This window comes from Uloborus diversus, chromosome 6, assembly GCF_026930045.1.
Source record: "Uloborus diversus isolate 005 chromosome 6, Udiv.v.3.1, whole genome shotgun sequence".
NCBI lineage: Eukaryota > Metazoa > Arthropoda > Arachnida > Araneae > Uloboridae > Uloborus > Uloborus diversus.
Window position 1 is genome coordinate 75,922,442 of NC_072736.1, and position 25,057 is coordinate 75,947,498.

General features: G+C 33.0%; 1 protein-coding gene across 1 annotated transcript in view; it reads left to right on the forward strand.

The window, feature by feature from the left end:
• LOC129224511 (paramyosin-like) overlaps positions 1–25,057 on the forward strand; it is a 91,468-nt gene that overhangs the window by 41,957 nt on the left and 24,454 nt on the right. Inside the window, exons 7-10 of the mRNA XM_054858974.1 lie at positions 907–1,103; positions 1,897–2,029; positions 4,897–5,113; positions 10,538–10,778. Of these exons, the coding sequence (XP_054714949.1) occupies positions 907–1,103; positions 1,897–2,029; positions 4,897–5,113; positions 10,538–10,778 (788 nt within the window). The remainder of the gene's footprint in view (positions 1–906; positions 1,104–1,896; positions 2,030–4,896; positions 5,114–10,537; positions 10,779–25,057) is intronic.

Here is a 25,057-nt window from a genome sequence, read left to right on the forward strand (position 1 = left end):
GGTTCCAGTTGTAAGATTTGAGTTTTGAAAGCAAATTTTGATTTGATGCTTTTTTACGACTTGGATCTTATTAATAACGAACTCTGGTGGAAAAAATGATGGGCTATAAACTTAAAAAACACACTTTAAGGCGAAAATGCCTGAAAGTTTCCTAAATAGCAATGCTTTTAATCCTTGTAGTTAAATCAAAAGAATAGCAGCACTTCAATGTGATTGTCTATGCAGTGTTAAAATATTACTTTAAAACTGAAGAAGGAAAGTCAGAAAAAAATTTACTCAAAGTAATGAACTGTACAAGCAGTGATAAATTCAGTTTTAAAGCAAAACAATTTTTGCCCACTTGAGGAGCGAAAGAAAATATGAGTATTTTTTCTGCATTTTAAATTGAAAATGACTATAAATGAGCAGTGGACTACATTAACGTATAGTTTTAAGCTTTGTATTCTATTTTTTTCCCATTGCTATCAACGATTAAAAGGAGAAACGCGATATCTTTTCCCTGTACTTTCAACAGTAACTTAGTGAGTATAATTCAATAACTGAAACACGGAATCATACAATTTCGAAAGCTAAAATTCAAAACATTCTATTCTGAAATTGAATCTTAAATGTATGTTTTTATCACCACTCTAATTTCAAGTTCCTGATTGCATTTCGACTCAGTCCATGTTTAATTAAAAAGTGACTCGTTAAAGTTGCAATTTAAATGAAAGAAAAATACGGACACTTCTCTATTTTTCCATAAGTAAAATTCTCTGACTATAAATAAAGTTAAAACATAAGATAATAAACTACTTCAAGTAACAAGATTTTAAAATTTTAATCCTACCTATATATATTATTATTTATTTAAAATTTATATTTTAAAAAAGGAAAAATTAAGAACATGTATTTTTCCTCCTCTAGCGTCGCTCCGCTTTAGAACAGCACTCTCACACTCTGGAATTGGAGGTGGAGAGCTTGAAAACTCAATTAGATGAAGAATCTGAAGCCAGGATGGACCTCGAGAGACAGCTATCGAAAGCCAACGGGGAGGCCGCCACTTGGAAATCGAAGTACGAAGCCGAATGCCAATCACACGCCGACGAAGTGGACGAACTCAGGTGAGGGACATTTTTCGGTACTTTGGTTTCAGCCAAGACCGATTATCTTGTGCACAAAATAAATGTAATTAATTTTAAACAGAATTTTCGCTAAATACGCAGTCATGTTTTGTGCAACAAGCTTGTAATAATTGTGTGACATCGCGAAAAGTAAAGATTTATTTTTCTTTTTTATGAATCTATCAGTTTTGTTTTGCCATTAAAGATTTATTTCCATTTCTCTATAAATTTTTAAATTTGGTTTAAAAACAAGTACCTTTCTGAAAAATTCTGCCCAGAAATGAAAAAAAAAAAAACACTTTCAACAATTAACACGATGACTGCCAACTACGAGAAAGTTGGTAGAATTAGGATCTTCTATGACAGAATTAACAAGGAGCTGTCTCGTAGTGTTTGGATTTGCTGTTTTCGAATAGATTCAAAAGCATGCGTAGTATTCAGACATAAATATTGATTTCTGACTTCAGGGAAGGTACTAGAAAACCAAAACTGACTTAGAAGTTTATTCAGTTTTAAATTTTATATTGCGCTTATAAAATTTGTTTCAATTTTTAAACATTATTAGTTACTCTTTTCCTTACACAAATATGTACTACATAAATAATTTAAAATTAAGCTTTCATAAACCATATGTAGTTAAATTAAGCCCGCCCAAGCGTGTTTGTAAAAGTTTCACTTTTACTTTTATTTTCTAAAGGAAATATCTTCCTGAATCATTAACTAACTCTCAGCTGTAATAAAGACATTTTTTCGTGCTGCATCTAACTTATATCTGTACGTCCATGTCTTACAGACGCCGCCTGGCTCAGAAGACAGCCGAATACGAAGAACAGCTCCAAGCTCTGCTGAACAAATGCAGTGCCCTGGAGAAGCACAAGTCGAGACTTCAAAGTGAAGTCGAAGTGCTCATCATGGATCTCGAAAAGGTAGCCATCCTTTTCAAAGATTTATAGCTGAGAATGTGAGATGGCTTGTCGACGCTCAGATTCGATTTAAAATTAACGGAATCTCCATCGAGTCTAGATACTACAGTGCTGGACAAATTATTAGACTAAAGAGTTTTTTTTTTTTTGTTTTGTTTTTTGTACACTATTTGTACTAAAATACAAATGGTGTAACAAATCCATTTATATGGTTACTTTTATTTATATTTCTTACTTTAATCATTTATTCTTCTCTTTTAAAGCAGATGATATTTGAATGAAATTTAAAGTCATATTTTTTACCGATCGTCTGCTGGGGTTACCCCTGGTAATTCCTGATAAAAAAATGCAAACATCCGCTTTTTGATAACACTGTTCAAGAAAGGCAGACCATTAATGCTTAGTGGAAGTTTGATTCCTTATTAGCCAAGCTCTAAGCAACCTTCGTTTCCTTGAAAGTTAAAATGCAATTTAAAACAGTTCAAAATTTTGTTAGTTAAAAATTACCCCTATATCGGGGCAACTACCCATGAATTGGGACATTTCATAATCAGCAAATAGTGATCAATACATGCTCTATCTATAAGGACATTATCTATATGACATATATCTCTGTAATTAGTTTTAATATTTACAGTAGGTGTGGAAGCTCTAGTCAAAAGTCAACACTCGTTTTAGATAAAGAAATAAAAGTAGCACAAAAAATAAAATTTTAAGATAGGTAGAGGGATCTCTGTAAATTTTTGCATACTTAGGAACGAATCTTTGAAATAACAGGTTTAGTAAGCAGTTAAAAAAGAAGAAGTTCCGTCTATAACTATACGAGCCTACTTTCCCGTATACCCATACTATTTTCTAGTACCTGATCAATATTCTCAAAAATAGCTAAAGTCGCAAATTGTTTCAAACATATTTTTGCTAATTTCTAGGAATAAAGTATTCCTCACACATCAAAAAAAATTAGATGCGTAAAAAAAGCAGCACCGTTTAAAAAAAAAAAACAGTTAATACACTTTTTCCCTTTAAAAAAATTCTTTAACAGTTTTCAAAGCGAAAAAATAATAATTAAAATTAATAAGCTTATTAAAATAAATACATCATATCAAAAAAAATCGTTTCTTTTTCCCCTGTTGCCAAAAATAATTTTTTAAATGGATTAATGCACTTACCAAAATAACTAAAAACAATAAAATGTCAACTTAAAGAAATACTTTTCATTGTCAAAAAAAAAAAAAAAAAAAAAAAAAAAAATCGTCTGCGCATATCGTTATGTAGAAACATAAATGACTTCGAGTTTATTCGCCGAAAACTGAGTACCTAAGCTAAAACTTTAGCGTAAAAATAAAAATGAATCATATCAACAATAATTATTTCACAGTGAAAACCATAGCTGTGGAGTCGGAGTCAATCTCATTTTGGGATAAAGGAGCAGGAGTCGAATATCCAAGAATCGGAGTCAGTCATTTGTCCTCCGTGTATAAATTTTTACCAAAGCTACGAAGTCAGAGTCGAAGTCGGGGAGTCGGAGTCCGATTAATTGTCGGGCATAGGAGTCGGAGTTAGGTGCCTCTAAATTCTCGGAGTCGGAGTCTGGAGTTTGGCGTCAATAGCTATTTCCAACAAAATTCGTTTGAAATAAATCCGCCTTCAAGTACGGAATCTACATTGACTTTCAGTTTCCCCGCAGGCGCTAATGTTAAGTTTTTTTTTGAACTGTTCAAAATTGAACAAAAAATAGTTCAAATCAAAAAGTGAAATATGGGAATCAGGTGTTCTCGCCGAGATCTTTCGAACAAAAAAAAGTTTGTTCGAATCGGACTATTCACTCAAAAGTTATTAGGGGGGACAGACAGACAGACCGACAGACAGACCGACAGACATTTTTCCCCATCTCAATACCCTACTTTCCAATTTTCAATTTTTCGGTATTTATTTAATTATTTTATTTATTTTTGACTTTTTTTTGTTTTTAGCGACATTTTTAAGATGCATTAAACCTTCTTTCATGCTTTTTTCTTCTTTTTCTGACTTTTACTGGGAAAGTAGGCTAAAAAGGGCAAAATTTTACTAACGAAACAGCGTACTATAACATACACTGCTATGCACGAAGACTTGACTTACATTGTAAAGTTTGAATTATATTAAGAGTACATAATTTTAGAATATTCATTCCTTCATTTTTTGAAAATCACAAATTTCCTAAAACATCTCAATATGAATAAATGGAAAAATAAACACAATTGAAGGGGGAGTCTTAAAGTATTGTCCGTTTTCTACGAGAATACACTTGACTCCTCCTTCGTCACGTGGTATCCGATGATTCTATTTCGCTGTTTTCGGCAGAAAGTGTATTCGGATAATAGCATTATGTTAAAGCATCCGGTTTTGAAATGTAAGAATAACTAAAATGACTACAGACAAGTGAAGCAAGTGATGTGAAGGACACTAAGACTTTTTTGCACATTAAAATGCACGCCCAAGTTAAGGCTGTCCGGTTGTCTCATTTAGAAGCACGTGGATTGCTTACCGATCACCCTCACGTAAAATGGAACTCTGCGTTCGAGAGGGCGGGACGAAGTGCCTTCCCGTGAAAAACGGACAATAATCTTTAGTTAAATAATATCATGAACTATACTATTAAAGCTTCCAGCTATTATTATTCTTGTTATTGCTAATATCATTTGTTTTTATAATGCCTGTTAAATATAAGCAATTAGGGATCAATTATGTTGCTCCGTAATTAATTGTGTCAACTAGAAGTGAATAGTAAAATTCATTAGTTAACAAAATGCAACAAATATTCGAATGCCCTTGTGATCCTATGAAATCAATATGCTGGGCACTAACACTGCAATCCTTCAACCATTTAGGCAACAACTCATGCTCAGAACTTGGAGAAACGCTGCTCTCAACTGGAGAAGTTGAACCACGATCTGAAGACGAAGGTGGATGAGCTGATAGCCCTCCTAGAGGCAGCCCAGCGAGACTTCAGGGCTAAAGTGGCAGAACTGCAGAAACTGCAACACGATTACGATAAACTGAAAGATACAAAGGATGCCCTCGCAAGAGAAAATAAGAAGCTGAATGGTAATTTACTTTTATAGTTGAGCCCCTCTTATGCTTGACAGACGTCCAACGCTGGTTGGTTTAATGCACTTTTAAGATAACGGGTTTTAGGGGTCAAAATTTTCTCCCCCTCCCCCGGCCTCATAAGAAGAAATTTGCACGAAAATTTTATTTAAGGGGAAGGCTGCCATCAATGAACCACATAACAGTTTTCAATTTTTTTAGAAAGGAAATCCAACTCTAATTTCACGTTAATTATAAGAACAATTTCTCTGTATATTTCTCTTCTAAAAATAATATTCACTTTCATGATAAATATACACAATAAAGAATGAAAATTAAAAATAAATATTTTAGCTTGTGGCCCATTCATGGTTACCGGTTGCTATGGATAGACCATCGAGTTTCCATCGATGGACCGCATTGTCAAATTCAAAAATCAATACGTAATTTACAAATATTTATAACAGGTGATCAATAAATAATACAAGTAACAATAAGTGAGAGAAAAATAGATTTATTTTCTAAAATGTTTTATTTTTGGATAAGAGGAGCGTAAAAAAAAAAAAAAAAAAAAAAAAAAAAAAAAAAAAAACAGCACTCACACAACACACAGCTGTTGTCTTCACATCTGGTTCACCACTTGATATTTTCCCAACCTGTGCAACACTGTACTTAGCTAAAATCTTTTCAACCTCTTTTGAACCGTTGAGAATTTTTTAAATCGATTTTGAAAATTTTCGTTCGAAGCAAGATTGAACTTGCTCTCTAAAATGTCAGAGAACATTTTTGACCATTTTATTACTAAAACCAGAAGCTTAAGTCTCAAACTACTAGAGAATATAGTAGACAGACAGTAGTATAGTATAGTAACAGACTTTTTGTCTTAATTAAATCTGTGAGACATGTTATTTTTCTCAGCCTCTTAAAATCCCAAGTCCCCCAATTTTTCGGAAGTAGTTCCAAAAACTTCCGCTGCAGTTTCAAAAAATGATTCACTAATCATATTGCTATTATGGAGGGCTTTTCTCCTTAATTTTTAGTAAGTGACTAAGGCAACAACAAACCAGTTTTATTTTCCATGCGACTGTTTAAAGTTGGTTTCAGACTCTATATTGTAGGCAGACTTCACTAAGGCCAATACCACCATTTCTATAAGCTACTGTAGCACGTTACATACTCTTACCTGTCCACTGGCCATATTTTCCTAACTTTGGATTTTTTTTTTTTTTTTGGAACAGCAAAAGTATTTGAAACTATTATTATAATTTAAATTTTTAATCAATTTTATAAAAAATTGCCTTGAAAATATGATTGTATAAAAGTTCTCTTGAATTATTGAGATTATTTTTTCCATTGTCGAATTTATTTTAAAACAATTGAGAAATTTTCAAAGGTAATTGAGCTGAAGTTACAATATCATTTGAGATTTTCCATGAATGAACCACTTTGTCAGGTTGTTCATTCGTGGAAACACCTAGTGATCCATTGATAGCATCGGCGTCATTTTGAATATTCTTACAGGTGTTACTTCTGTTACGAATCATGATGAAACATGATTTATGGGGAAGTATATTTGAAAAGGCACTTTTAAGTCAATGTTCACTTTTAATTGATCAGTGATATTCAAAGCATGTTACAGCTAAATGAAAATCTCAATAATTAGTAAGACATTGGTAGAAATCTTTTCTGACCGATTAAAAATATTATTAAATAATTTTAGCTACTTGAGGACTCTGCAGTAGATTGTTTTCAGACAAAGGAAGGTACTAAAACTGATTACGCGTCGGCAAAAATTCTGGTACGGGAAATACCTTCGCGGTGTAGTCACGGGAGCCGGTTCATTGATGGCAACCTTCCCCTATTCTTTTATTAAAAACAAACTACACTCCCCAATTTCTTTTTTTTTTTTTTACTTTGCTAATTCAACATTTAGCCGACGGGGTGGCGTAGTGGTAAGACGTTGGTTTTTTGTTTTTTTAGGTTGAGGATTCTGTAAATGAGAAAACCAAAGCAATAAAGGTATAAATATTACAAGACTTCCGATTTCTAACTTAACAATATTTGTGCACAAAGCTATGATTTCAAAAGCGACGAGTTTAAAGACAAACAGAAAAAAACAACAACAATTAACTTATTTGTAGAAGAAATTAACTCTTCTTATACACTGCTCAAAATAATTAAAGGATATTGAGGTTTTGGGTTAATCTTGAACCGAGAGAACTTTTTGGATGATTGATACATTAACGACAGACGTAGTAAACAATGTGAGACAAAAATTACATTTGTATATCAGAAAAAAAATACTTTTTTTAAACTTTTGGGTACAAAGGGAGAAAAACGCACTGTGTGCATATGAGAAAAGCAAGTAAAATTCGAGGTTTCCTTAAAAGTAAACCGCTTCTAGTAGAAGGTATGGTAACCCCGGACGGCAGCAATGTAAAACAGCTCTGAGGCATGGAATGAATGAGGCAATTAATGAGGGGCTGGGGAATTCTTCCCCACTCCTCCTAAAGAGCTCTTTCTAGTTCTTGGAGAGTTTGTGGAGGTGGTAGGAGTCCAGAAACTCGTTGCCTAGAATGTCCCTAACATGCTCTATTGGGTTCATATCTGGAGAATACGTTGGCCATTCCATTCGTATGATTCCTTCTTCCAAATGAAAATCATTCACCAAGTTAGAACGATGTGGTCTGCAATTATCGTCCATTAACAACCTCCAGTTGCTGCAGAGCAAGGGACATCAGGAATTCTGAGGCTCTCATCCCTACTTTGACGACCGCCGACCGGTCAGAGTTCCATTCGGAATAACATGCAGATCGGTGCGCCCATCAGTGGAGATACCAGCATGCACCATCGCACCACCACCACCAAATCTGACACTTTCGGGCACGAACGCTGGATGGTTTCTAATGCCACGCTTTCTCCAGATGAAAAGACACTATTATCAGGATAAAGACAAAAACGGGACTCGTCAGAGAAAAGAATATTGCTTCATTCATTTCTTCTCCAATTCACGTGCTCTGTTACCCACTCCCTGTAGTGCGACGGTGCCTCGCAGCTAATGTGACACACACCATTGGTCGACGAGCATACAGTTTGTGTCAAAATTGTGGTGCCAGTACCCGAGCGAAGGTGTCGATGTAGTGGAGTGGTATTCATTCTTCGATGCCTCCGAGCCGTTAAAGCTAAATAACGGTCTTCATTGAGCGTTGATGACCGTCTGCGACCTTGCCCTGATCTTCGGCAAGCATTTCCAGTCTGTAAAAAACGTTACCATATCCTAGAAATCACACTTTGCAAAACTCCAATAGCTTCTATTGCCTTGACTTGTGTTTGGCTTCCCTCTAGCCTGCCAACTACTTTAAAATCTTCTGATTCCGTTAAATGAGTTCGCTGAGGCATCGCGCTCGTCGAAACAACGCGCTTACTGAATGTCGATCATTCTTTTCTGCTTTGTCTTCCAATAAGTTAAGAGAGAAATCTCATTCGCCGCCACTAAAACATCGTCTTCGACGTCAAACTCAACATTTGCATGCTGCAATGTTTGAAATTAAGAAAAATTTGCATTTGTAACTCCCTTCTTCGGTTCTATGCAATAAAAAAAAATTGTTAATACCTTTTTTGTACAAAGACTTACAATATCCTTTAATTGTTTTGAGCAATGTAGTAAAATACATGGATATAATATCGTTTCCAAAATCATATAAGGTCAATTGAGGTAAAAGGGAGGAAAATGGAAAAACTCTATCACCACACTAGTGGTAATTTTTGAAACTAAACTGTTGGTGAGTGAAGACAACTTATAAAAGAGATTCTGCGAGTTCCGCGTGCTTCCAAACGATTGTGTAGGCGTCATTATTGTTTGAAGATGACACTGCTTTTTTTTCAGTTGAGTGATCTTACATTTTTTCTCCAGCAGGTCCACAAATGCGAAGTAACTAGTTTTATCCATTTTTACTTGTCTTATACTCGTATGAAGGTTATTAAAAACATTTATGTATGAATTCCACCTTCCTAGCTATGCAATTTAGGGGCTTCCATTTATCCCATAAATGCGGTACTCTGCGGTAGATGAATACTGTTTTTCATTCTTTCTATTTTTGTGGGGACTAAATTTTGATATGAATTGAACTTTTGTTTTTATTTAACATAAATTCAACACATATTCAAATCTTTTGTATGATTTAAAAAAAAATGATTTTAGATTGAATTTGATTGAATTTGGAGGATTCAACGGGTCACATATGACCTTCGAGCCACAGATTGGCAACTGTTGGCGTAGAATTTCTTAAGCTCCAAAACTGATTGTATACTGTGCTATTACATATCTACATAAACATCATGGGGAAATGAATGGGGTGTTTCTATGTTCCCTCTAGTCTCTGGGGTTAAAGAAAATATGAATTAATTCGCTAACAAACAGTTATAAAGTCAAATGTTTCACACCCAGTTACTCTCTAAAGTAGTCATGGACACAATGCACAAAAGTTTTTATCTCTCAGTGCACCGAAATGTAAGGGAAGGATATAAAGTTGACACATTGAAATTCTGTTTCCCTCCAACTGACCCTATATTTTTTCTTCATTTTTTAAACACATGATGATTAATAATGTTTCATTCGTATAGCAGAGTATTGGGCATCGAAGCAATATTTATATTCGAGAAGAAAAAGTCGACCACATTAAAATAAAAAAGAAGCTTGAATAAAAGTATATGATAAGTTTCTTCAATTACAATCACAGTGGACGGTTAATGTTAAAACGTTAGACATAAAATATTTAAAGTAATTTATATCGCATCGAAAAAGCATGCCTTATCTTTGAGCGTTGGTACAAATAGAACATACATCAACTCTTCGGTTACAAAACTGCCTTTAACATACAAATGAACACGCTTTTAAAAGATAAGAGGGCACCACCGGGATCTTGACTACAAGCGTAGCGTAGCAATTTACTTCAATCTTTACTAAAATAGTTAACATAGAACTAACTGATAAGCTTTAATAAAATTCTTTTTTCCTTTTTTTTCATTTTGACAGGTTCAAATTATTATTAACCTACTAAAATGAAAAGGTTAAATTTTATTGAAGATTATTAGTTAGTTTGTTGAACGCTCGAAAAATTTATAAACGAAAACTAATGTGAAATTCAGTCGGTTAAACGGTTGGAAAATACAATTTTGAAATGAAAGTCCTAAAAGGAAAAACCGATAAAATTTAATTTCTGAGACATTGTGACATTAAATGTTAGTTTTTCAAAGAATGAAGGGACTTAAATTACTTCACAATGCAAATTGAATCCAATGCTTTGGATATGTCAATTTTATGCCATTTACTATGCTTAATGAATAATCTTATCACTGCTGGTATTGCATTTTTAAAATTCAAAACAAAATGCAAATAACAACGCATCAGATTAATTGATTTTATTCTGTTGTTTTCTTTAGATGATTTGAATGACTGCAAATCACAGTTGAGCGATGCCGTCCGACGCATTCACGAAATGGACTTAGAGATCAAACGTCTAGAGACAGAGCGAGAAGAATTAACGGCTGCTTACAGAGAAGCTGAATCCTTAAGAAAACAGGAGGAGGCTAAGGCTCAGCGCCTTACTCAAGAATTGGCACAAATGAGGCACGATTATGAAAAGAGACTTTCTCAGAAGGAGGAAGAACTTGAGGCTCTCAGGTAAGACTCATTCAAATAAATATGACACTGTACATAAAATACGGCACCAGCTCAGTCATTCCACCCCGATTTGATTGAATGACTGAGATGGTGGTGTATTTTATTTATTTCTGACTTATCCCTGGCTTAGGGCTGTAACTTACTGCAAAATATGAGCTAGCAAGTTAGCTATAATAGGGAGGACTGGGGGTAGTTGATACACTTTTTACGTTGCGATTTTTCTGATTTTTGTTACTGCTGCGTACCGAAATTAAGTTGTATGGTATACTATTACTACTTTCCTACCAAATGATGGTTTCAAAACTTTTTCGACGGTAGAGCCCATGCCAATTCAGGCAGGGGGACTACCTTGATAGTCTCCGAACTTTTTAAATTTAGCGATGTTAAAATACAGAAAAAGTAAGCTAAAAGCATATTTTTGTTTCTCCAAAAAAATTTCTGGTCTGCCATTTCTCACTTGCGATGTTCGACAAACATTTCAAACTCTTTTATCTCCGGAATCGTGCACGATATTTTTTTTTTTCGGTTTCTTATTTAATAGGTAATCATTTTCTCTTTTAGATAATTTGCACCATCTGTAAATATGTGTTTGATTTTCCTTGCTACAGCGTTTTAAAAAAAAGATCACGGCCAACTCACAAAAAATAAATGTTTTGTTTATATTTTTTTTAAAAATGCCAATTTCAAAAGTTTTAATTTTTCGAATTTTGATCTGTACCATTGCGTACTACACTTCCTGAAAAAGGAGAGCTTTACCTTAGAGATTAACAGTAGGGTGGGTCGAAAAATGGATATTTTAGATAAACGACTTCTAATAGCAAAAAAAAAAGTGTCTTGGCACATTAAATTTGATAAAAATAGTTTCAAAATTTAATATTTAAGTCTTCAAATCGAGCCTAAGGTTCAAATTTGGAAAAAAAGCATAAAATAATGAAATTTTAAAATATGTTTAATAAATTACAAATAGTAAATACTTTTGTTTAATACCATGAAAATACTTTATTTTAACACTCTTTTCATAAGTCATTAAAATGATTTACATTACTTTACCGTTTTTAGTTCTCCCATGTTGCTTGAAAGTAATCAAAGTTTGACGTTTTTAGCTTTTTTTGGGGTGCTGCCGTAATTCTTTTGCTGTACAGTTTTGCATTTTGTTCAATAAATGTGAACCGTGTAGCTCTTTCCTGGTAATGCAATTACATTTCGTTACATAAGTAACCCCTAATTCACCATCGTGTTCCATCCCACCCTTCCCATCCACCCAGCCAAGAAAGATATTTATTTACGAGATAGTATATTTACATTTATAATTACTATATTATTTTCCACAAGCCTCTACTTTTGGTTCAAGATATGAAGTTAGACTTTGAACTCCAACTCCGTTTTGGTATTGATAAAGGTATAAAGTTTTCGTGAAAAATTCATCTTTTGCGTCTTCTCCAACTGCATTTTCTGCAGATTCACAGATCGCAATCGTCTTGACAGCTTGAGTGTGATGTGGGAATGTAAGCTTTGTCAATTTTTTAGTTTCTAGAAGATCCATCTTTTTCACATCATTGACGTGAGATGAGTTAAAACTTGACCAGAAGTCAACTCTCATAGTTTGAAGCTTCAATGCGTAATACTTGTAGAAGAAATTATCATGTAGCAAAAATGTTTCCAGAAGGTTAAACTCTTGCCTTGAATATTCTTCTGTAATCTAACACGTCTTTTACACGTTGACTGTCGTTCACTGTCATGACCAATTGCAAGTCATCAGAAATGGAAAATGTAGTATTTCTTTGAATCACTGTATCTACGATGATTAGGATATCATCAAGCAAATAAATGATTTGTGGACTATATAACTCCACTTAGTGTGCAGATCCGTGCTTCACGGAAGTTTTTAGTTTTATACCGAAACATACTGCTGCATAATTTTTTAAGATGTAACTTACAAGAATCTTTATCTCATTAATATAGTTTAAAAAATATAGAGCCGCAGAATTCAATTAGTGTACCTGTAGTTTGACACAGAGGTCAAGGTTAGGTTTTATATTTTGTATTTCACTGACAATGTCCATTAAGCTCTTAAGCCAGTTTTTTACGTCAGTTTTTGAAACTTTGATTTCTTCAGATAGAATTAATTTGAAGTTAATTTAATAGTAATTCATTTTCAAAGGCATTTAAAGCTCTTTCAATAATTCCGCGAAACGTTTCCATGTCACACTCAGCTGTTAAAGTAATGTGAAGTCGGTAAGTGCATCTGCAGAGTGACATTTGGGAAAAGACCAGAGATAATTTATTTAAAGAACATTTTCACATTGCAGTTATCAGTGTCAAAGCCAAGTTATAGGTCCAACTTCAAACCTTGCTATAAAAATAGAAACTAGTTTAAAATCGTATAGTAAATGTAGGCATATTGTAAACATGTAAATTCTCTAAATAACTGCCCTTCTTGACTTGGTGGATGGAAAGGACAGGGTGAGAAGGGCAGCCCTCTCCTTCAGGTGAATCTTGGGTTAATGCAATGAAATATGATTTATTTAAGAGCTGCACAGTAAACTTTCATTGCGAAAAACGTAAAACTTCACTGAAAAATAAGAACTATTGAAATGTCCAAAATATGCTAATAAAGTCAAATTTTGGTAAACTTCAAGAAACTTTATCTTTTATGATGAACTGAAAACTGTAAAGAAATGTTAATAATAAAAAGATGCATGACAGGAATGCTAAAAAAAAAGCATTTCACCGGTAACAAAACATAATTTTTTAACATTTTTTATTTTCATAAGAGGTTTTGAATTTTGACCATTTTTTGCCGTTTTTCAAGAACTTTGAGGCTTGTGCGCGATATAAAGACATTAATTTTTATTAATGTATCTTGTACTATTTTTCAAACATTAAAAGATGCCTAAACAACTTTTTTTGCTATTAGATGTCGCTAAACGAAAACATATATTTTTCGGCATACCCTATTCAGTTTTTAGGGCATTTGAAAAAATGAAGCTTTTCAGGAACTCGATTCTGTTTGTAAAGGTGAACTAAAAAGTTCAAAGTTTTATTTAGCAGCAACTGGTCAGATGATACTTTTAATTTGTTATACAACCACATTTTCCTTTTTAGTTTCCAGTTCATGTAATATTTTTATTTTTGTACAAAAAAGACAGCACTACACTAAACGAATTTTTCGGCACTGCGCTGAAAGGTTGCAAGAGGACAAAAGTTAAATTGAAAAATCGGCTAAAAACTGCGTTCTTGTTTTCATAAAAATAAATTCCTGTATGGAGAGGCAAATAAAACTGAAACTAGGGCAATATAATTAAATTAAAAGTGTTTACTAGCCACGCGCTGATGTTTAAAATTTTGAATTTTCAAGTTTTTTTTTTTTAACCTTTACGTACCCATTTCCTGAGAAAACTTCACTTTTCAAATGATTCAAAAACGTGTTAAACTCAAAGTTGAAGCTCTCTTTTTCAGAAAATGTAGTACTCTATAGTTCTGATCTGCAGTAAAAAAGTTAAAAATTTTGAAATCGACATTTTTGAGAGGAAAAAAAGATTCAATTTTTTTTGCAAAAGACTGGAAAGAAAAATAAGCACATATTTCAAAAAATAGCCTTTTAAATAAAGTAAACCACAACAAAATATGTTGTATCGTTCCAGAGATGAAGAACTCTGAAGAGTATGTCAAAAATCGCAAGTGAGAATTGATGCCCGGGGCCGCTCTTACTTTGGCGACCTGTATTTCGGCGCAGGATTTTTTTTTCCTGTGTGTGTGGGAGGGGGGATATACCCTTATCTTCTTTGTCGTGAAATTTAACATTTGTTACATTTAAAGATTCTGAGACTATGAAGTTTTTTTTTTTTTTTTTTGCCTGAATTGACATGGGCTGTGCGCGACATGTTTCTTTCCATATTTAAAAAAATGGATTCCATAACAAAATTTTCTCTATGCATTAAAAAACAGAAACGTCAAGGGAATTGGGTCTGTGTCTGTCAAACGTCCAGGAAGCCCCATTGCAGCTAGTGCAGCCTTGAAATTTGGTACCAAATTACTTTGGACACCGGGGGTTTACACCTCGGAAAGTTTTTTTTTTTTTTTTTTTTTTTTCATTTCGAATTAGTTTTTTTGTAATTAATTTTTTGAGTTAAACTTAAGGAGGTGAGACGTTTTCCATTCCCCTTGTATATCATTCGACAGAGCTTTTTTTCTGTGCTAGATGAAGCTTGTTCCAATATTCGAATTTAATTAGAACAGGAGATATAAGAATTTCTGCTTTAGATAAAGTTATAGGCTAAACTAAATTCAATCTCGGAACTAAAGCGCAAAATGTTAATGGATACCACGAATTTGAAAACTACTTTTGAAACGTACAAAAACATAGCAAAGCCGTTTTGCTATGCCCAGGAGCCCCTTCGTACTTATAGCTGTGAAATTCTGCATAAGTTAGTTTGAGCTCCGAGGGAGGGGTGCTCCTCGAAAGATTTTTTTAAAAATAATTTTTATGTGTATTTTCATCAAGTTTTTTTTTTTTTTTGAATGACATTGTGATGTTTACATTGTTCTCGTAATAAGTTCTTTACTTAAATTCTATTTTCTGTTAAAGAAAAGCCGGATTGGAGTTTTTTTTTCTTTCTAATCATCACGCGTACTTTAATCTGATTCTTCCTAACAGATGGTTTAAATCTTCGTCAATGAAACAAGACTGCGAAGCTACTTTCGGGGACTGATGAGAGGTAGCGAGAACCCCTTAATCATATTTTTTAAAAAAATACTTATATTTAAAATTGTGTCATATTTAAAAAAGAGGACAACAGCAGTGTTTTGTTCTCAAATGAAAAGTAGTCACAAATTTAAAATTCTGAAATGGGTAATCAGCAACTGAAATGGAGGAGGTGGAGTATTGTAATTTTTGAATTGAGGTAATGTGCAGAAGTTTTAAGCTAGACTACATAGTAATTGTTTCTTAATATAACGAGAAAATCAATAAATCGTTTCATAGGAATACTCCAGATGTTGTCTTTATTTTAAAAATAAAAGTTTCCATGCATCATAGTCGAGGAAAAGAAGGATCGAATCCTTTAAAAAAAAAAGTAAAAAAGTTTGAAAAAGTTTGCATTAAAAGATTGAATATTAATCATAATTTAGTCGGTATCACAAATTACATAGTGCTATTCGCGTTCGAAAGTAGTTCATATACAGTCGGATCCCGCTACAACGCGATCCGACTTACGCGAAATGGCTATAACGCGAGTTTTTCATGAGTAATGAATTTTTTATTGCGGACACAAATTCCTCGCCTGCAACATGATTTTTTTTTTTTTTTTTTGAAAATTAGCAGCCGAGCATTAGAGTGGACTTCGTTGACACTAAATTTTGGTTTTGTGAATGTACTTTCATCCCTTTAGCATCACTGAAAGCGGAAGTTCACACGATGCATTAGTCTAAACAACGCTTTACTTCAGTTTATCGCACCGATTCTTAACGTGTTTTTTTCCCCCTTCATTATACATAATGAACGTTGATAAAATGGAATAGCTCCAAAACGCGCGTTTTCATTTTAAGTTGGTGAAAGAGGAAAGAAAAAGTTTCTGAGCATTAAAGAAAAAGTCAAGATTCTCGATATCATTGTACAATTAAAAAGTGCTTCGAAGGTAGCACGACAATTAAGTATGAGTGAATCTTCGATACGTTCCATTAAAATTCAAGAAAAGGAAATCTGTAAAAGTTCAGAACTTAGCTTTCTTACTGAAGCTGGCGGACTAGTGTCTGAGGAGCAAAATACAAACATCATGAAAATGGAAACTGCTCTTTCATAGTGGCTAAAAGAAGTCGGAAAGCGGGGTGTTCCCACACTGCATAAACCATCATCTTCATCGTTTTAAAAATTATAATTAAGTTTACAATATCTACTGTTCAGTGCTATTATAATGCAGTTACGTACTTAATGTAAATGCCGTACTGTTTTAATTCATGTGTCTCATTGATTATTGATTTAGTACATCATAACAGTAATTTATGTTAAATAGTCACGCTTTTTCTAAAATGCAGTAAAAAGTCAGTTCTTTGTAAAAGATACGGTAATATATAGTTGAGAAATGGTTTGAAACAATTTGAGGAGTTTTAACATATGTTTGAAACAATTGGGCATGCTTATAAAAAAATTTCTAAACATACTTTGTTCCACAACGCGAAATTTCGACTTGCGCGAGGGGTCTTGGAACGCATTCCTCGCGTAAGTCGGGACTCGACTGTATGTGTAAGTAGATTTATATTCATATTAATCGATGGTTTTCCTTAAGCGAGCAATAAATATAAGTTTAAATAGTATTATAAAGGAAAAATGCTTTGCTCCATGCTTTATTGTTATTACATTTAACTTACGCACTAAATTTAAAGACGTGCCTATCCCTCAAAGAGAAACTATTAAAAAAACAAAAGAAAGAAAGAAACTACGAGGAATCTTACCAAGAACGGTATTCCCTCCAAAAAAGCCCAAGACTCTTAATATAAACCTGCTTTAAAATTTCCATGGCGCAGCCCCCTAAAATTTACATAGTTTTAAGAGACTCGAACCAGAGGTGGATACAGGCGTCCCTCGTATAACATGGTTAATTCATTCCGTGTAGTATAGAAACCGTGTTATACGAGACTTTTTTAAAAATAACTTTTTAACTTATTTTTTACACTAATTAATCATGTACATGGTAAAAATCATGTCAATATGTATCGTCTTGTATCGAAATCGTGTTTCGTGTTCTATCGAAACCGTGTTAAACAAGACTTAGAAATAATGTGAACCGAGAGATGTGTACCGTGTTATATCGAAACCAAGTTTCATAAAAACAAAGTAAAAACTTATTAGAGGTATTATCAAACATTAACAAAATACATTAAACAAAAATGAAATTCCATATTTTTTAAATATAACATTCGTGTTGTATCAAAACCATAAAGCATTAAATTCAAGTTTCATACCGTGTAATACCGAAACCGTGTTATACGGGGGACGCCTGTATATGCAGGTTTGGGGGGGGGGCTCGCAATATACTTATGGGGTCCCTTAGAGATGAACAGAACTGCGAAAAATTATGTTCATGTGTCTTTTTCGATGACGTTTGGGGTCTTTATGTCACGGGGGTTCCTCGCAATTGCGACATGGTGAAATCACTCACCACTGACTCAGCAACTTTTTGAAAAGGCTTCAGTTAAAGGCTAAATGCGCAAAAGTTGAAATATCTCGCTGAACTAAAACCTCTAATGAAAAAAAAACGTTAAACACCCATTAAAGTTTCGAAATATGAACATCGTGAAATTCTGCCCACGGTAGCGGGAACATAAATAGAAAAACCCGCGGTTATGAATTATATTTCACTACATAACGACTGAAAGGGCATCAAATCCGGAGACATTTTTAGCTCGCGGTGTTTCTCCAGCACTTTTAAATCGGACCGCTTAGCGGGCAAAGCATTTCTCTGGGTCACGTTTGTATATGCAAGGTGAGGTTGACAAAAATTTCGCTCGTCGAGCACTTGGGAGGTGCTGCCTCCAAGACGCCTGAAATGCATCGGCTGATTCATCAAGATCGCGAGAGAAGAAGAGACTTCAAGTGGAACTTAAAAGAAAAAAGTTCGCGGACTCAAAGTTCTCTCCCTGGAGAGAATATTGTTCCAGAGCTGGTGGAATTCAACTGGTGAAAACAGGCAGCTCTCCGTTGCCACAACTGCAGATATAATTTTAATCTGATTTTGAAAATTATGAGTGGTTTGGAGGTAGATGTGCGTCATGAAAGGCACCGCCGAGAAATGGAAGCCAGGAGGAAGGAAAAAGAAACGCAGGCCTTATTAGAGCAGCCTGTGGAAGTGAGGCTTTTGGGACCAAAAGATGACGTCATAGTGAAAGCTGCGAGGAATGATGTCATCATTGTTGGCCCGCCCTCGGGACATCTCTCTGCTGATGAGCGGTATCATTTTTCAGCATTTTGGAAATTTTTAGTTGAATTTTAAATATTAATATGGGGTGCTTTCAAAAATGATTTCTCGGTACATCAAAATTAAATCCATATGTAAAGAAAACCTTCTCTCATACGCTAAATAAAGTTTTATGACGCAATAAAATTGGGAAAAATGGGGTCGTTTCCAAAATTTCAAAAGTTTTTTTTTTTTTTTTTTTTGAAAGAGCATGCTTAAAAACAGGATCTAACCATTTTTTAAATAATTTGTTTAAGTTTAATATTTTAAAAAAAATACTTAAATCGTTGCCCTTCCATTGTTTACATTCTTGCCGGTGACATCACAAATGATGAAATGCCATTCTGTGTGGCCATTCACAGAGCAAAATATTTAATTCGCATCTTTACTCACGTGTATTGGCAACGATATGATTGATAGCAAACGTAGATCGCAATTTTAATTCGCTTCTTGATTATCATAACCTGGAAACGCGTACAAAATGCGCCAAAGAGCATCATTTCAGATGTCATAAGACCACGCCTTGTTTGCAAAATCGGACATTTTAGAAAATTAATTAAAAAATAACTGTTGGGAAAATAAAAGTATTTTCTGTGTCAATGTTTTTTTTTTGCTTATTCTATCAATTTCAGTGACTAAAAGTACTACTTTTGACTGAAAGAAACAACCCCATTCTTTTTGAATACTTGACAGTGCATAAACACATGATTCTTCGTTTGATCATGATAGTTATAGTTATGATATTAAATTTTGCAATGCCCAAATTTAAATATTAGCTCCAGGAATCCTAAATTTTACGCGAAACAAAAAACAAAGTAAAGAAATGAATAAATCATCGTATAGCTTGTTCTTATTAAATTTCGTTAATTTTTTGGAAAACTATAAAGTAAAGACGCGATCATTTCAATTAGATTTCAACTTTTAAGGTCTTTCAAAGTTTTGAACTATTTTGTTGAAGCATTTTTAAAAAAGGGAGGGGGGAGTTCGGCAATGAATAAAGTTTTCTGAAATAATAAAAGAAAAATCTGTACTTATTTTGTTTTTGGAGAGTGGTATTTTTCTAAAACCTCGAGGCAGAATTGAAAAAAAAAAAAAATCAATCATAACTGATGTGAAAATTGCTACACATGTATTGCGCGCAATCTTGCATTATTTTAAGAGACGAATGCATCTTTATGTTCATTTTGATGTTAATATACTCTAAAAAAGTAATAGGTAAATCTAAATACTTCACAACGATAAAAGTTCAGATATGATGAAAAGTACTATAAGTATGGAAATTTAATGCATTCTAAATATTGTGTTTCGAGTATCCTGAAAAGCATAAAGCTTTAAAGTGTTCAACAAATATTTGCCCCCTTCCCCCAATATATATATATATATATATATATATATATATATATATATATATATATATATATATATATATATATATATATATATATATATATATATATATATACAGTGAAGCACAGCTTATACGTTTTTGAAGGAACTGTATGAAAAAAAAAAGTATAAATGAAAAAACGTATAGTTGATATGTTCGTTAATATGTATTGGACTCTGTAGACACCAACTTTAAAAACTCATAAATGACAAAAACGTATAGAGAAACGTATATAAGGTGCTTCAATGTATATACGGGTCATTCCATGTCAAGTGATCCAAAATTTGGGAAATTTTTTCCCTCACCCTTTTGTATTTCTTTGAAATTTGGCTCATTGATTGTACCCTTCGAGGTAATCAAAAGTCCAAATTTTTAGATTTTTATCTCTATTATTTTTTTATTTATAACACTTTGATTTTTCGAAAAACCCTTTTTTTTTCATGGATGTTTGAACATAAAATGGACGATAACTCAGCACCAAATTTAGATAGAAAGATTTGGTAGAAAGCATTTTAAAGTACATTAGTTGCTGTTTAATTGGATATGCAACATGACTAATTTCAGAAAATTTTTAATTTTTAAAAAATGAAATTCCAATTTTAAATTTAAATTTCTCAGAAAAGGTAAAATGAATTTTTTTAAAAAAATTCTTAAAAACTTGTGTGTATTTTATCTTCATTTGTGCAAAGTTTCAAGTTGATCTCAATGGGATCATATTTTTATGAATTTTTAAATAAAATTTGACTTAATAAAATAATGACATTTTTCAGATTCTAACTAGTTAAATATGGGGTTTTCATACTGGGGATGGTCTAGTAAATAGTAATTGATCATGATTATGCTTGAAATGAGCTGACATGAATTTGTAGATTGGTAAGCCCCCCCCCCCCACCACTTTTAATTTTTTTTTTCAAAACATTTCGAAAATTAAAATTAAACAAATAAATAAAACAAAATAAATAGTAAACTTATTAAAAGTTGGTAAATAATCTCCTTTAAAGCAAGAAAAAGCCCCCCCCCCCCAGCACCACCACTTTTATTTATTTTTCAAAACTATTTTCAAAACGCAAAAAATAAATAAATTAATAAAATAAAACAAAATGAATAGAAAGCATATAAAAAGCTGGTAAATGTTCTTCTTTAAAGCAAGACGAAGTACATCCCCCTCCCCACCCACACATACGATTAACACTATAATATTATCACGCCTCACCTGACGCTTTTTTTTTTTTTTTTTTTCAGACCAAGTGTTTCTTTTTCAATCCGAACTTCACAAAAATTACTTGATTAATTCACTATCTGATAAGGAAAGTTATGATTCATTTCATCCCCTACCCCTGCGCCAACTTTCAATTTTGGAGGGAGGAAAGAAATAGTTTGCCCCAAGATCATAGCAAAATAGGAGTGTTTCCCCCCATTTTGTTTCATTCTTTTCACACTAAATTAAAAATCAATCTAAGTATCAGATCATATGTATCTCCGCATAAAACTGTCTTTCTACAACATTTGGAGTGCGGCGGTCTTCTTTTCTTTAATGCTAGTTTTCTTTTTAGTTTCAGTTGTAAAGGAGAGCAATGCAGCGAGATCTATTTATGCATATATTAAAAGCAGTTATAGATCAAACAAATTTTGCTAGTTTGAGCATAACCTTCCATGTTGTTAAGCTTCATTCCAGATTGCTCTTCCCTCTCCCTTTCCCCCTCCCCCTATCGTCCCACTTTTCGAAAGAAAAAAAAAGCTGCAAATGAGTGGTTCTATTTGTCTGTTAAAGTTTTTCTGACTTTTAGTTTTTATGACCCCCCCCCCCATTTATAAGCCTTAGTCACTGCTGATGTTTAGCAGCGTGCATCCCAGTTTATTATGATTTTAACTCTTACGTGCCAGCTTTTTTTTTTTTTTTTAAATACAGTTTTGAAAAAAAAAAAAGATAAAAAGTGGTTGTGTGGCGGGGGGGGGGGGGGGGGGGTACCAATCTACAAATTCATGTCAGCTCATTTCAAGCATAGTCATGATCAATTACTACTTACTAGACCATCCTTAGTAAGAGAACCCTATATTTAACTAGTTAGAATCTGAAAAATGTCATTATTTCATAAGTCAAATTTTATTTAAAAATTCATTAAAATATGATCCCATTGAGATCCCAACTTGAAACTTTGCACAAATTAAGATAAAATACACACAAATTTTTGAGAATTTTTAAAAAAAAATTCATTATACCTTTTCTGAGAAATTTTAATTTAAAATTTAAATTTCATTTTTTAAAAATTAAAATTTTTCTGAAATTAGTCATGTTGCATATCCAATTAAACAACAACTAATGTACTTTAAAATGCTTTTTACCAAATCTTTCTATCTATATTTGGTGCTGAGTTATCGTCCATTTTATGTTCAAGCATCCATGAAAAAAAGCGGGTTTTTCGAAAAATCAAAGTGTCATAAATAAAAAAATAACAGAGATAAAAATCTAAAAATTTTTACTTTTGATTACCTCAAAGGGTACAATTGATGAGCTAAATTTCAAAGAAATACAAAAAGGTGAGGGAAAAAACTTTGGATCACTTGACATGGAATGACCCATACGTAAAAACACCACCTTCTTATATGATCTTTGCTCTTCAAATGTTTAAAATGAAGCTTGTTTTTATATGCTTTAGTACTTAATGCAAAGAAATGTGCATCAAATTCTAAATGTGGAAAAAATATTATGTTTTCTTCCTAATTTCTTCACAAGAAACATGGAATTTCTTGGGTGGCACGTATACAAAAATTTTAAAAGTGCGCAGCAATTATAGATTACAGGATTTTTTTGAAATTTGATAATTCAGTAAAATGTTGTTTATAATGTTGGAAGTTCCCATCAATCGTAGATTTTGTTTTTGTTCTTTCCCAGGAAAATGTAGCTTTTGAGCTTCTAATGTAATACATGAATACACTTTATGCGTACTTTTTTAGAGTACCTTTACTTGTAAATATTAATAACGTTGAACTATTTTAATTGCAATTAACTTAAAGTATATTTTCCGTATATACTTCGCATTAATATTCCGTTATATCGGTTTTATTCCATATTTTCAAACAGATTTTACAATGAGCATCATGCATTATTTCTCTCATACCTTGTAAGTCAGTAATATATATCCCTTGTATATCTCAAAGGTAAATGTAGATGTCTAGTATTATCAAACATTCAAAAATAAATAAATAAATAAAATCATCCAGAACGTCTAGTCAAAATTAAAAAACCCTTATTGATATAAAATCTGACAATACGCTTTAACAAAGATAGCAAAACTTTATAAATCAAGAGAAAAATCATGCAATAATTTTTTTAAAAACATGTACCTTTGTAACAAACGTAATAAACGTACTAGTAGCAACAAAATTGGAAATTTATTGGCATTTGCTTTCATTACGTTGGTTTTATGATGAATCGGGTAATGTCTTGCTTTGGTGATTAAGTAAAAAAAACTTTTTCCTTCTTATTTTGCCGAAAATGGTTACATGCACAATTATTTTAATTATTCAGCAGTCAAAGTCTATTTATTATTTCATTAATCCGCATACAGCGAATGCACGAGTCAGTTCAGACAAGTCCCGATCAAGCCAACGTGATGGTCAGGTTCTGGTAAAACTTAGTGCCCCTCTCACAAGAAAATTCACACATTGTCAAAGTACAGTGGGTTAATTGAATCAGTGTTTAATTGAATCAACCGCTTTAAATGCATCAAATTGTAAAAAACAAAACAAAATCCAGCTTTTTTGAATCAGCCGCTTTTTGAATCAAAACTGTTTAGAACAAACGTGATTCATATAAGCGGCGGCCCCTGTAGTAGTTTGGGGGGGGGGGAGGGGGAGTAGGAAAGAAAGAAATTTACTTCTGTTTGATGTTTCTAAAGTTGTGGTGCCCAGGACCATGGACCTGCAGGACCGTGCGTGAATCAGGCACTGAGATCAGAATGCAGTTTGTCGTCGTAATAGCACAACAAATTTTTTATAATTTGCATAGTCAAATTACTCAGAATAATTTTATCATTATTTGAAAAGAGTCCTTTGTTCGAAAACATATATTATCTTCTTACATCTAAGAACCTGGAATTTAAAAGTATCCGCTGATGACAAAAGGTCATAGATCTGAAAAATGTGCGTCGGCGAGTTAGAGATCAATCATTAAAAATCAATTATTTTCGGCAATGCTCAACACTATTACAGTAGACTCCCGATTAACTGGTCAACGTTTAACCGGTCCACCTCTTTATCCAGCAATAGATAATTTTAAGTTCAAAATTCCAAAAACTAGTCAAGAAAGCAGCAATTTTTATTATTAAGTGTACTAAATAAAAAAAATTATTTAAAAAACGGACGTACTTTAGTAATGCATTAAACCAGCGTTTCTCAACCTTTTTTGACCCGCGAACTGATAAAAATTTCTCTAATACTGTTAAATATAAAATCTTGTTTACGACGCCTGAAATAATTCTGTGAAATTCTGAAATGTAATTTGATGAGAACTGTATTAAAAACTGGCTGAAGTATTTAGAAAAATATAAACGTTCTCCTCCATTGACTGTGAACCGTTTAATCTGTCGAGATCAGATTCAATTTTTCTTTTCAATCATTAGTTTTAAAAGTTGTAACCCTATTTACCAATGGAGCAGTAGGATTTAAGAAATGAAATCTTATGAAAAGAACTTAACTCTTAAAATAAACAAACTCGACTTCCGGAGAAAAACCTTACATCCCTGTTCCGTCTCAGCTGTGCAACTCTAAAAGTCGTCTGTACTTTGAGATGGAAGCAATGTTATATTTAACTTGACATCTGGCAATGTTCCTGAAAAGCATGCGATAGTTTCACCAAAGAGAGCATGAAACCTCTTTAAACTCTAGAGTTTTAAGAAGCTTAAATTCAATGTTGGCCTAATTTTATGAATTAAAAAAAA